This window comes from Sycon ciliatum, chromosome 8 (assembly GCF_964019385.1).
Source record: "Sycon ciliatum chromosome 8, ocSycCili1.1, whole genome shotgun sequence".
NCBI lineage: Eukaryota > Metazoa > Porifera > Calcarea > Leucosolenida > Sycettidae > Sycon > Sycon ciliatum.
Window position 1 is genome coordinate 23332810 of NC_088650.1, and position 14349 is coordinate 23347158.

Genomic DNA, 14349 nt, shown 5'->3' on the forward strand with positions numbered 1-14349 from the left:
ACCCCAGCAAGTGTAGGGTGTGCATAGGTAACTGTCTTGGCCGTCCTTTTCCGACCTGGGCCTTCGATGATGTAACTTTGAGGCCTAACATGTATTTGGCACTGCTGAGCACATTTTTTTGTAGTACACTTGCTCTGCGGGTGCATACCTCGATCTACAGGCTGCTCTCTGCCTGACCTACTTAGGTGTTGTCAGCCCGGAGAAGGCCTGGCTTACGGTATGCATATTGCTACGACTGGTACATCGGAAAAGGACGGCCAAGGACGGCCGTCCTTTTCCTATGTACCAGGTGTGCATTTGGGGGGGGGGGGGGGGGGGGGGCGATTCACATGGCTTCGCCAGTCGTGTAGATTAAACAGTTATCTGGCACTTATCTTGATCTGTTTCATTCAGAATCAGATCCGCTATCGTTGCTATAAAGAGAAAATCTGTGGGTGCCATCCAGTGCATTTGCAGATTTGCGTGCTTCTCTTGCAACGGGCGTATACCATTGGTATACATGGTACATGGTGTGTGTGTGTGTGTGTGTGTGTGTGTGTGTGTGTGTGCACGCGTGTGGTGTGGATGCGTGCATCTGTGCATGCGTGTGTATGGTGTGTGTGTGTGTGTGTCTGTCTGTCTGTATTTGCAGATGTTTTGCCCGGAGGTTGTTTTAACTCATCCTCATCCTCACTTCCATCACCTGGTCTCACCGTACTTGTTGATGGTGGCGAAGCGTGCATTTCCTTCGCTCCCGCTAGAGCCGATTCCAGCTCGACCTGCCCTCCATCAGACATTGTCTACTGGATGAGTGGGTTCACTGCTTACGGTGTTAGCTACAATCAATATTTCCACGTACTCCACGAATTGACAAATTGGGTGAGTTTCTTGCGTTTATTCGTAGTGTTGTATCTTGTAGAATCTGGAAACACTTATTTTGAAGTACTCCCAAAGAGTCCAAACTGTAGTCTAACTAGTGGCGGTAGTTTGATTCAACGACAACTCCAGTACCTCAGCAATTCAGTTGACTTCCTCACCGCTCACGAGACAAGATGCTACAATATGCACTGGAACTAAAAGGAAATCTTATGCCAAACATCCAAGGAGGAATCACCTTCTTATCTTGCTCGACCATTCTTTCAATTGACAACTAATAAACCAGCAGAACATGTTCATGTACTGCATGATGTAGGAGATCTCCAAATAGGTTCATTGTTCTGGAAATGCGTAGGGGTACCTGGCATAAGTAGGATATGACACTCGTAGTCGGGTTATACCGTACCCTCATATAAATCCCTCCTGCTATCGCAGTCGGGATTAAATTTTATATTCAGCCGGTATAACCCTCTGACTCGGGTTATATCCTCTACGCCAGAGCGCCCCGTCTCGCGAGAGCGCCCCACCTTGATTTTACAGCCAAGGGAAGAAAATCGTATGGCAGAGTGCCACTAAGTTTGTACGGTGTGAGAACCTTAGTATACTAAGGTCACACTTGGCATGTTTTTATGTGGAGCTCGCATCCGCTCGAAGGTAAACTGGGTACGGATTGACTCCACAACGTGCAATATGTGTACAAGGTCCGTGTCATATGACGTACAGACAGGAAACCACCTCCACAAGACGACCACGAAAAGACGAGATGGTGGGGCGCTCTGGCGGTACTTTACCGTACTAGAGACCGAAAACAGCTACCGTATCATCTCTAATATAGGCACGGTCCTTTATTTTTTCAATGTACCTCCCTTTCCCAACCTGTACTCTCTTGTACCATCATCCTTCAATGCGACGGACCCCACGATAGGCGGTCAGCCTTTGGGTCATCCTAATAAAGTTATTATTATTATTAGGGAGGTTTCGCTCCACGAAATTACGTATGAAAATAACGTAGGAACTGCACGTAATTTTCATACGTAAAAATCAGAGCTGTTGGGTTTCGCTCTACGTGATTTCTCCACGACTGCTAAACATGCCTTGTTGCTTTGGAAACGCGTTGGCTGCATGCTCCCACTGCATGCACGACGAACCGAAACCGCGTTTTCCATCTTATTTTGCACGTGGTGTACGGTATGTGTGTACCTTGTGTTTCGCGCGGCTTGAACTTTGCCCTGGATAAATCCGGAAAATGTGAAACATATTTCAAAAACTCCTACGGAGGACCCAACGTAGGAAAGAGCTTTCCTACGGAAATCCGTAGAGAGATTTACGTATGAAAGTTGCCCTCGCTTCCCGGCGCGTACGACATACGGATTTTCATACGTAATTACGTAGAGCGAAACCTCCCTATTATTATTACCGCCCGCCACGTGCTATTAATGGAGACGTTCCTTTATTGGAGACTGTTCCATTATTATTTCAACGTCCTTTCAGAGGTTGGTGCACCGCGCGCGATCGCGCGACTGACCGTGATAACATGTACATGTACATGCAATGTGCGTACATATACTACCGTACGGTGTCTTTTATTGGAGGCCCGGCTGGTTTTCAGAGCACTTCACAGTGAGCACTTCACAGTGTGCTTATAATGGAGACTGAGCACTTTATTTTTTGAATGCTGCCCCAAGGTGTTCTATTATTGGAGACTGTGCTTATATTTGAGACAATACGGTATGTGCTAACATGACCGCCATTTACTTTGACAGTACAATTGCATCAGGAGTCTAGATGGGGCAGCAGATGTTTGAAATTGAAGCTCGACAATTGCATGCGTACTCTGCCGGGCATGGGGCGCTAGGGCAGTTGTCAAACTGCTGGACCACTGTTTTACTTTAAATTTCTTGCTTTAGGCTAGTTTCGATACCCCAGGAAATCGGCTGACAAGCTACTCAACACCACTGGTGGGCAAGACTCTCCAACGCTTCTCCGACGCATTGCCTGGGCACGGCTACATCTTTTCCATCCTTGCCCAGCGTCCCAGTAGGAATAATACGCAAGCCTACTTTCCCTCCTCGCTTTTCCGATGTAGTGTAGATTCCATCCCTACTAGCGATGACGTCTGTAAGTAATTTCAATGGGAATGATTTGTTTACAACATGTCACACAGCCTCTGCCCTATGCTGTCTCTGCCTTGGTCACCACCACCATCATCTGCTGACTCTGCCTTGGTCACCATCATCATCATCTGCTGTCTCTGCCTTGGTCACCATCATCATCATCTGCTGTCTCTGCCTTGGTCACCAGACTCACCACCATCATCATCTGTTGTCTCTGCCTTGGTCACCACCACCATCATCCGCCTACCAGTTACAACAAAATGTCATCAATGTTTTGTTGCTGTTGTGTTGAATCATTCACAAATTGGTTTTGAGTTTAGTTTGAGTTGATTTCCCTGATCACCACCTAGTACCTGGTCAAAACAATAATACCAATGTTGTATTGCTTTTGTGTTCAATTATTTATTTTGATTTGATCTCCCCAATCACTTTAGTTTGATGATAATGCATGTTGACTTGCCCGTAAAAGTGGCTTTTATATTTGCTGAGTACACCATGCAATACTTAGGTTTATAGTCATAATATGACTATAAAGTATAAACCTATTTATTATAGCGCTATCACGGTTCCTACATTCTTTCACATTGTGACATAGCCACCAGCTATACACTCCATATCAAATCATCCGCTGTCTCTGCCTTGGTCACCACCACCATCATCCGCTGTCTCTGCCTTGGTCACCACCACCATCATCCGCTGTCTTTTCCACTACCACCGCCACCTCCAACAGATTAGAGTATCTAGGAGATCTATTCAATGCCTTCCGTTTCATCTTCTTCCAGTATGCAGCATGTGCTTAGCTATGAGGATGCTGTCATACACAATGTGCCACAGTGAGCATGCTGTCATACACGATGTGCCACTGTGGGGGCAGCAGCTCAAGCAGTGCGACTTAGTAGAGCTTTGCTCCTAGCTGGCGGGTGTATGCAGTGCAGTTGCGCTTCATGCGTGCCGCCACCGTGTGTTCAAGCCACCGTATGTGTGTGTGTGTGTGTGTGTCTTTCTCATTCTCCCGTAGCTCTTCTTTCTTTCTCCTGGGTGGTTACCAACAGCCAGTGCATGCCGGAGTATGTGGTGTGGTATGTGTGTGTCGAAAAAGAAAATAGAATGAAAACAAAAAAAGAAAACAGAAAAAAAGGGATTCACTGGCCAGAAAAAGCCACTTCAATCAGCTGTGTGGTGGATACCAGGCTAAAATTAGTGGCGGCCAATTCATCAGCCTTGCAAGCTGTTGAATGGTGTAATCCCAGCACTAGTTACTATGTCTAACATAGTTGTTCGCTATCATTGCTTCTGCGATGGGCAGGTCTGAGGTCTGAGGTGTGTGTGCGTGTGTGCGTGTGTGCGTGTGTGTTTGTGTGTGTGTTTGTGTGTGTGTTTGTGTGTGTGTTTGTGTGTGTTTGTGTGTGTGTTTGTGTGTGTGTGTGTGTGTGTGTGTGTGTGTGTGTGTGCATGCATTTGTGTGTGTGTGTGCGTTTGTGTGTGTGTGTGCGTTTGTGTGTGTGTGTGCGTTTGTGTGTGTGTGTGTGTGTGTGTGTGTGTGTGTGTGTGTGTGTGTGTGTGTATGCGTCCGCGCGTCCGTATGCGTATTCGATTGCCTCTTGCCGTGCAGTGTGCCCTGGGGTCCTCCAACCTGGTCAGGCATTGCTTCAGGAATTGGACACATTGATGCGAGTGGATTACACGTATAGCCAACAAAACAATGCCAACGCATCGAATGAGACCGTCTATGTCATTCTCCAGGTACAGTTCTACAAGTACACGCAGACCCCTCTTTCTCTTTCTCTCTCCCTCTCCCTCTATCTCCTCTCTCTCTCTCTCTCTCTCTCTCTCTCTCTCTCTCTCTCTCTCTCTCTCTCTCTCTCTCTCTCTCTCTCTCTCTCTCTCTCTCTCTCTCTCTCCTCTCTCTCTCTCTCTCTCTCTCTCTCTCTCTCTCTCTCTCTCTCTCTCTCTCTCTCTCTCTCTCCCTCCCTCCCTCCCTCCCTCCCTCCCTCCCTCCCTCCCTGAGAGAGAGAGAGAGAGAGAGTTTGAACAATGACCTTGATCCTGCAATGCCGTACAATGTGGTATAGGCTATAGTATAATACTAAAATTACAAGGATATGTCGTATATGAAGAGAAACTATTGCGTGGAGAACACGATAAATAGATTATAGACCTCATAGTTGGTCTATATATCCTGTATAGACCTAACCGGTCTATAATCTATACATATAGTATCATATATTATTAGGGGTGAAACAATTATACTGAATACTCGAGTACTCGCTCGGTTTTTTTCAAAAATAATCGTACTCGGAATAAATCAGAGTACTCGCTCATACATGGTACATGCATTTACCACAGGAGTCTGCAGTTTCAGAGCAGCAGTTGGTAGATATTGATGTGCAGACTGTGTGGTGAACATTTGTTCACGAGTAGAGAGAGCCCAAATGACCCACCAACCAATATACCCGAGAAAAAGGACTGCTACTCGGTTTAATCAGGGTTCTAGCGTGATTTTAAGGCCCTTGGTGTGCAATTTTTAGGAGATAAAGAATACTCGAATATTCGATTGGAGAAAATCAGAGTACTCGGACTCGGGATCTCAGTGCCCACTTTCACCCCTATATATAATTAGTGGTCTCTGCTGGGATGACGACTACACCATAGCTCAGTGGTTAGAGCATCGCTAGCTACAAGCGAGGGTCCCTGGTTCGAGTCCTGGTGGTGACAGTCGATTTTTTCTTCAGACTTTTCCCGTTTGTGTCTTTCCCTCAAACTAGTCAAGATATAATTATATATAATTATAATTAATACTCATAAAAAGGACACACTTCAGGCTCATTACCTATTTGAAATTATAATTAATATAATATATATACTCAATATATAGCAGGCAGGCATAGTGGGATGGTCTAAGACCATGATTGAGAAACAGAGGGTACCAGGTTCAAGTCCTGCTTGGAAGCGGAAGGATTTTTTCCAGCCGTGCTGCGACCCACAGTTAATTGGGAACTCGTGGCCTGGCACGAGGGAAACATGGATGCAGTGAATGGGATTTCGGTCTTTGACCACTTTGTGGTGGGTCTGATCTACTCACCTCCCACCGCTTAGGAGCTGCATCTGCGCCTTGATCCAAGAGGGTGGTGGCGTTCCTGCGGATGCGGAAAACTGGGCCTTTGGCCGAGTCTCACGCGAACCGTGAAATTTTTTTTTTTTTTTTAATATACTCAATCTGCGGACAGACACACGATACACGATGGGAGCAGTCCTCACCAAGGAAACATATCCGTTGTTACCCGGGGTTTCATGCTCTCAAAATAGCAATCATCAGGCAACATACAATCTGAGGCAGGGCTGTACGGATCACTAGAAAATATACCCAGCCACACACCAAAGCGCACAAAAAGAAAGCGCAAAGTTTGAAGGCGAGAGTTAGCAGATAGAGGTGATGTGAAAAGTCCATTAGATGAGATCTTTATTCCCGTAGCTATGCAAAAGACGTTACTTTAGTAACGTCTGGCGCTAGCCAGGGTCCACACAGCTTAATTCGGTAGTTGTGCCTGACGACGGCATGCCTGATGACGGCACACAACAACAAGGTTGTCAATTTCATAATACCAAAAGCTTTTCACCCATTTTCATCAGTGGTTACTTGGGAATGAGCAAGAACGACATTGTAAGCCAGAATTTATACTGGGGGTAGAGAATCAGCAAGAATGTTCTTACGCGGCTCAAGTTCACACTACACTACCATAAGAAAGTATGGAGCAGTGGAAAAATGCGGGAAACAACACATGAAGAGAATGCAATACCAGAACAAACACGTGATAAAGCTATCAGTCCGGTTGTGACTTTTAAAAACAGCCACAGCACCTTGATGTGCTTCTTTTGTTGGCACAGTTCTGGCTTCAAACTGCGAATGTATAGCACCTCCAGTGTGAATCGGTGTGCGCTATTCCGGGCTGATGTGATGACACTGAAGCTGCCGTTGCGTTCCTGCGCGATGCAATCGGGTTGCGCTTGCAAGTGCAAGAAGTCTCCTATTCCAGGGCGAAAGGACGTGGGCCAAGAACCGCAGCGGCAGCCTCTTCGACGTAACTATGGGTTCTTTCGACGGAGCAGAGGTTTGTGAACTGGTTGGCATCCTTATCCTCTTTAAACTATCTCAGCACGTAGACAAGAGCAATATGGGTCTATACCGTGACGATGGACTCGCCGTGCTGAGGAATACCCCGGGATCATCTGCGGAACGTGTGCGGAAGGACATAACCGCTGTGTTTCAGTCCTTCAGACTTAAGGTGACGATAGAGGTAAACCTGAAGGTCGTTAATTACCTAGATGTAACACTCAACCTCGAAACGGACAAGTATCAGCCGTTCAGGAAACCTGGTGACAACCCTCTATACGTAAACATCCACTCAAATCACCCTCCTACGATCCTGAAGAGCCTACCAAAGTCCATCGAATAGCGTGTCTTCAGTATCTCGGCGGATGAGTCAGTATTCAGGGATGCTGCACCCATTTACAATGCCGCCATCCATGCAAGCAGATATGCGCAGAACCCATCCAGTATGTGAACTATGCGGATCATTCAAAAAGAAAGAGACAGCGAAAGCAGAATATCATCTGGTTCAATCCACCCTTCTCAAAGAGCGTCGCCACCAATGTCGCTGCTGTATTCCTGCTCCTTGTGGACAAGAACTTCCCGCACGGCTCTTCCCTGAGCAAGATATTCAACCGCAATTCCGTGAAAGTGAGCTACTGTTGCCTCCCAAACGTTGCATCCATCATCAGCTCACACAACCGGAAAAATCCAGCCAAGACCCCTGTGCAGAAGTCGTGCAACTGCAGAATTAAGCAAGACTGCACACTGAAAGGTGATTGCCAAGCAGAGGCTATTGTATACGAAGCAGTTGTCACCACTCAGAATGGAGCCAAGGGGTATTTCGGGCTCACAGCTCCCCCCTTTAAGCTGCGGTTTGGCAACCACAAGACATCCATGAGAATAGGCACATACTGAAACAGCACAGAACTGTCGAAACTCGCATAGGACTTGAAGGAGAGCAACATTAGATATGCAATAGAATGGAAGATTAACCGACGATCAAGGGCACACAGTAACCTCAGGAAGAGATGCCCACTGTGCACAGCTGAGAAGTAGTAGTAGTAGTAGTAGTAGTATTTATTTTATTTACCATCGGATGAGAAGGCCAAGATCATCATAACCGACAAGCAGTAGCTGATCAACACGCGGAGTGAGCTGGTGTCCACGTGCAGGCATGCCAGAAAGTACAGCCTTGCAGAATAATCTGGGCAGGGACAAAACCTAACGCTGACCTGTAGCCAGGTCCAGGGATCCCCATGCGTATAATGTTATCGCATGGTTGCGAGGGGCCTTATGGCATATTATTGCCCAGAGAGGTTAGCCCGAGGGCCGGATGCCCAAGGGCTAACATCGAGGGGCAATAATATGCCATAGCTCGTAAGGCCCGCAGCAACCATGCGATAACAAATTTATCACATGGCCCACTAAGGACGAAACGGTTCTGTCCGCTGATTGAGTATCTATTTATCTATCTGGCTGGCTGGCTGGCTGGCTATCCATCTCTATTTCTGTCAATTTGATGCATTGCACTACTTTTTGAAGTACATTGTACATGTATTTTCAAATCCAGAGCATGGTGCACACCTGCGACTTGGGCCATGAAATAGCACATCTAAAGTACGCACTATACTCTGGCAAATACGGTATTTTAAGGTCAGGACTCTGAGTCGAATGGTCTTGGTCCGAGAATGCTGTGATACGATGCTCCCGAAATGGGCTCCATGATTGGGAGGAAATGATGAGCGGGACATCGTAGCCTCCGTTGGCCAATGCCATTCTATTAGATAAAATATTTGTCTCTGACATTGGTTTGTGTTGCTTTGTTCCCAGGCACATACTCAAGCACATAAACTTCATGTTAGATACCAAGCAAGTCCTAGAATACCAGTAAGTAGTGGTGTGCCGTGAAAGTACTCTGGGCTCTGGATCTTAAGTACGGTTTGGGGCGTTGTAAAGTCATTCGAACGATATGTGCAATCAACGGACAGTTTCTTTAGCAGGTGAATGCGCAAGCGTAACTAATTACTTGGATGTACTAGTACCGTCAACAAATACTTTTGCTCCACATTACCGATGTGGTCCGTGGCTGACAATGTACTCTGTACACGATAGTTGTGTACCAGCACTGGCTGCGTGAGCTGCACTGTAACGCACGTCTGAAGAGCTCTGCTGCAACTGTGCTCCCAGTATCACCGAAAGTGGATATCATGGCAGCCCGAAAGTGTTCAACTGTTACTCTGCACATGTGTTTGCAATGGGGGGATGCCAACAGCGAAAACCAACGTCACACGGTGTAGTGTCCACCATGCACGCTCCCAGCCTGCTTTTAGCCGTCAGCAGATTGGTGACAGTGGCACCACTCCAGGCCAAAACTCAGCTTATGCCAGTCACGAGTATGATCATGGCACATATCCGGACAGCGTGCACACGTTGCCTTTCGTTGTGCGTAGCACGAAACTTGTTTGGACCACGGGGTGTGAGTTTTCGCCGTCGGAGACCCCACGTCCAGAGTTGCACACTCTTGGTTGCCTCGTGTGATGCACAGAGCTTCTTACTATTCCGGAGGAAGCTTTGACTGTTTAAGGCAGGCATAATGGGAGAGTGTAACAACACAGAGGCTACCTGGTTCAAGTCCTGCTTGAGAGCGGAAGGATTTTGAGAGAAATGTGGATGCAACGAATGGGATTTTCAGTCTTTGATCATGTTTGTGGTGGGTCTGATCTACTCACCTTCCACCACTTTAGGAGCTACATGATTGTGCACCTTGATCATGTTGATCCACAGAGGGCGGTGGCGTTTCTACGGCTACGAAAAACTCAGTCTAAGTTAACTGAGTCCCAGCGCGAACTGTGAAATTGTTTTGGCTTTCATGCCAGTGTTAGCTTTAAAGTCATTCGAAAGAGCTTAGATGTACATGCATTGCAAGAACTGCATATATACGGCATGTTTTGTTGCATGCGAATGTGTTACTTTGCACTGCGCGTCATGTAAATGCGTTACTGTCGTGTGCCATCGCTACAGAATTGGACTAACACGTCAGACGGAGTTGTTCTAGACACGTCCCTGGGTGTGTTCATGATGAGCTCTGGTGTGCCCGAAGAGTCTCAGGTTGCTATTCAACTTGCACAGCATGGCTCTTTGCAAAAGGTGCCGGTTCTTGTTCTAGCTACTACCGGAGGACGGCGATGTAAGTGTGCATGGCCGCCGTATACAGTCAGACCTCGCTTATCCGGTCCTCTTTTATCCGGATCCCTCACCATCCGGATATTTTTGTGGAAAACGGATGTGTGCGGTTATGCGAGGTCTGACTGTAGTCATAATGACTTCACTTAGTTACTGTCTCTTGTGCACTCAGTGTGAAAGCTGTTGTGGTGAATGCGCTCAACTCCCTGTATCTAGACCTCCTCCCCCCCCCCCCCCCCCCCCCCCCCCGATCTGGGTTGTTCCACCCAACGGGACAGTCTCTGGTCCAAGCAGTATGCTATACCTGCAGGCTTCTTCTTCTTCTTGTCTGCTAATCGCTTAGGTCTAAGTGACCAAGCTACGGACACTACTGGCGCTTCGTTGGGAGCTAGTCAAAACTCCAGGTTAACAGCCTGGCGAATTCGGAGAAAAGCTGTTCTGCAGAGCGTTGCTGGACTAAATTGTAGAAATTGACATGGGTCTCCTTTTGATTTCTTCAGCACGATCAAGTTTGCTTCTGCAGCTGTGTTGATTGCACCGCGAACATATTCTGTACGCTCAACAATGCACGCTGCTTTCAACAATTTGCTGAACCCAGGCTGCTCTGCAATCGTCTTGTCCCTGCAGTCTAATGCTTATTCGTGTACTGTGAGTCTACACATTTTTGGCCCACTCAAATTTCGGCCTCCCAGGGCTAAACACATTTCGGCTGCATTAAATTTTCAGTCTGTATTCCTGCTGACTGTTCACACTGTCACACTGTACCTTGCAAAACAAAATTTCGGCTGTAAATAATTTTCAGCCAAACATGACCTGGCCGAAAATAGCCGAATATTTGTTGATTTACAGTACCGGTATGTAGGATTTGAGATGCGGGCCCGACAATTGGACAGGACCAGCAGGGTTGTCGACGGCATTGGATGGTGGATCAGTGTTGTTGGCGGTATCCGTAGCAGTAACATCTCTGTCCTCTCTGCGTTGCTTCGAGGATGCGGTGACACTGTTGGACTGAAGCCAAGTACGGGAGGGGGGGGGGGGGGGGGGGCGTACGTGTGGCGTTTCCATAACGACAATGACTGTATTTAAGCTTGAGGGAGTCTTTATATAAACAAGCTTCTAAAAGTGGCTAGACCCCGACACAAGTCGCGGCATCGTTTGCACAAACGTGTTTTCAGTTTTGACTGACGGGTTTCACTGTTCAAGAGACAGATCATGACAGCGAAGTACATTTCCAAGCTCTTCATTGAATGTTTAGTGTTGCTGCATAGCGCCATGTCAGTGTTGTGTGCCCAGCGGTATGGTGTAGTAACGTTACAGTTGGTGTTTCGTTGCCAATGCAATGCGTTGATGTGCTGTATTGGCGTGGCTGGCATGCACATACTAGTACTTGCTTAGTACTGTAGTGGTGTGTACTCACTGGCTTTTACTCATGCATGTGTGTGTGTGTGCGTGTGTGTGCGCGTGTGTGCGTGTGTGTGTGTATGTGTCCTATCACGTTGTGCTCTTCCTCAGCTCCTGTCCCCGGTGGCTGCGGTGCACCCGTCAAGGTGTTTGACCGTGCCTTCTCACCAGGCGTAAGACTGGAAGATGCTGGTCAATCACTCCGAGTCCTCATTGAGCCTGCACTTCCAGCTGGTATGTACATGTGCATGCATTGTACATTGAACCTGGTGTTGTAGATGTGCATGCACTGTACATTGAACCTGGTGTTGTAGATGTGCATGCACTGTACATTGAACCTGGTGTTGTAGATGTGCATGCACTGTACATTGAACCTGGTGTTGTAGATGTGTGAACACTCACACCACCTGTTATCATTTCACCTGTGTTTCTTGTGGGACTAATTATATTGCTTGTTCAGCCGTGTCATCACTTTTTTTGCATGAACTGATACATCTATACTTGCTTTTAGGCCGGTCCACAAGCTGTGTTCCTATGCGATATGTCTTTCCTGAGGGAAGCTTGGAAGCAACAGCTCGGGTATTTGGGCTCATTTCAAGTGCTGCAGAAGTTGGCAGGCTCTGCTTCAACACTGCAGCGTGCATTAGCGCTGTTCCTACCTTGGAAACCGTACGAGTACTGTACTGTGCTTCGGTTAGAGCTGGGAACTGTGTCTATGGTAGCAGAACAAAGAACTCAGAACTAATGAAACACCTAGGGCGGAGTCGGGTAGCATTTTTCTTCGGGTATCGGGTTCAGGTAGTTTTCCACCGGTACCTGATCGGGTAATGTTTCCATGGTAGCACCACAATGCACCCCTTCCCTTACACACTGGGTAGACATGCGGAGTATTACATGAATTTGTGCACGTGCAGCTGTACGTGATGTCATCTGCGACTTGGGGTTTTCGGGTACTATTCTGTACCCGTCTACCCGATGTCCTCACGGGTAGCACGGGTACCCGACTACCCGTGCACACCACTAGAAATAACACACCGTTTTTGCATGTCACTGGTACAAGCACTCTCTCTCTCTCTCTCTCTCTCATTCTCCTAGCTCTTCTTTCATTCTCCTGAGTGGTTACCAACAGCGAGTGCATGCCGGAGTATGTGGTGTGGTGTGTGTGTGTGTAAAAAAGGGACAAAAGGAAGGAAAAAAAGGGATTCACTGGCCAGAGAAAGCCACTTCAATCAGCCATGTGGTGTAGACCAGGCTAAATTTAGTGGCGGTCAATTCTTCAGCCTTGCAAGCTGTTGAATGGTGTAATCCCAGCACAAGTTGCTACGTCTAGCATAGCTTGTTCGCTATTATCGCTTCAGCGATGGACAGGTGTAATGTATTGTTGTGATGTAATTGGGTGTGTGTGTGTGTGTGTGTGTGTGTGTGTGTGTGTGTTGGTGGGTGGGTGGGTGGGTGTGCGTGTGTACCCGTGCGTACCCATGTGTGTGTGTGTGTGTGTACATGTGTTCTGTTCTCTACAAACAGGAGTTGCGCAGAGTTCCTGTGCTGATGTTCCGGCTGATCGCCTTACCTATACTCTCTACAGAGTGGTGCTAAATGGTTCTGATGTCTTCTCCACCGAGAAGTACATGTCAACTATGAAGAAGATGATCTTGGTTGAGGGAATACTGAAGGCGTCCGATGCTGAACTGGTATGTCTAGAGGCCGTCAATGTTTTGTCAGACATCGGTAATGTACTCCGCTGTGGGTCTTGGTAAATATTCATCCTTAGGTGCAGAAGGTTTGTTCAGTTCTGTGCCTGCCCAGCTCCCACCTCCCGCCAGGTATCAGCCCTGGACGGTGGACACTGGACAGTGGACAGCAGGGCAGTGGACACTGTGCACTGTACACTGGGCAGTGGACAGTGGAAACTCTCACCGCCGCAGAACACTCTCCCTGTCCCGCTGGTGACTACGGAGTCTGCAGCACACAAGCAAGCAAAACACCGTATTGCATCACCCGTACCTACCTGGTTGCTGAATGTGGCAGCATAGCGCCATTCTGGAACACACTTTCTATGGTGTGTCAAGAATACTTCGTACTTTTAAAACACGGCACTGCACTACAAGCTTGTAAAACATCTTTCCTCACAAGCATACCTAACCACAGCTAAACACAAGAGTTTGAGTTGGACTGTATGGGGGCTGGTGTGGAGCAACCGGTGGTGTGGAGCAAGCGGTGTGAATTGAGAAGAGCATGGAATGCCACAAGTTCTGTATCAGAGATCCGGGACGTGAATGCGGAGTGCGGCGGGCCCAAGCGAAGAGAATGCCAAGGACATGGCCAGAGTAGCACAAGGCAGTTGTGATGAGTGAAGCTACACCCAGTGAACACCAGCACACATATAGCTAGAGAAACACGCAATGGTCACTGGTGTACAGTAAACCTCCCCAGATTCGGACGTCCCTAATCCGGCCCCGTCCCTAATCCGGCCCCGTCCCTAATCCGGCCCCGTCCCTAATCCGGCCCCGTCCCTAATCCGGCCCCGTCCCTAATCCGGCCCCGTCCCTAATCCGGCCCCGTCCGTCTACCGGGCATCTTTCTGACTCATCTACAGTCACAGGAAATGGCTTTTCAACGAAAAGCGGCCCCAAAACAGTCATATTGATTGGCACCAAATCTTACTTGCATGCAGTAAGTATGTAGGTTCTGAATTACGGGCAATTC

At 47.7% G+C, this 14349-nt stretch overlaps 1 protein-coding gene across 2 annotated transcripts in view; it reads left to right on the forward strand.

Annotated features, from left to right (window-relative positions):
* The first annotated feature begins 535 nt into the window (after positions 1–535).
* The window catches only part of LOC135822387 (uncharacterized), a 51984-nt gene continuing 38170 nt past the window's right edge, over positions 536–14349 (forward strand). Inside the window, exons 1-7 of one of the 2 annotated variants that reach the window (XM_065335139.1) lie at positions 536–858; positions 2763–2973; positions 4582–4712; positions 8890–8946; positions 10081–10246; positions 11755–11877; positions 13168–13334. In XM_065335139.1, the coding sequence (XP_065191211.1) occupies positions 565–858; positions 2763–2973; positions 4582–4712; positions 8890–8946; positions 10081–10246; positions 11755–11877; positions 13168–13334 (1149 nt within the window). In that variant the 5' untranslated portion in view covers positions 536–564. The remainder of the gene's footprint in view (positions 859–2762; positions 2974–4581; positions 4713–8889; positions 8947–10080; positions 10247–11754; positions 11878–13167; positions 13335–14349) is intronic. The other variant, XM_065335140.1, reaches the window with a different exon arrangement.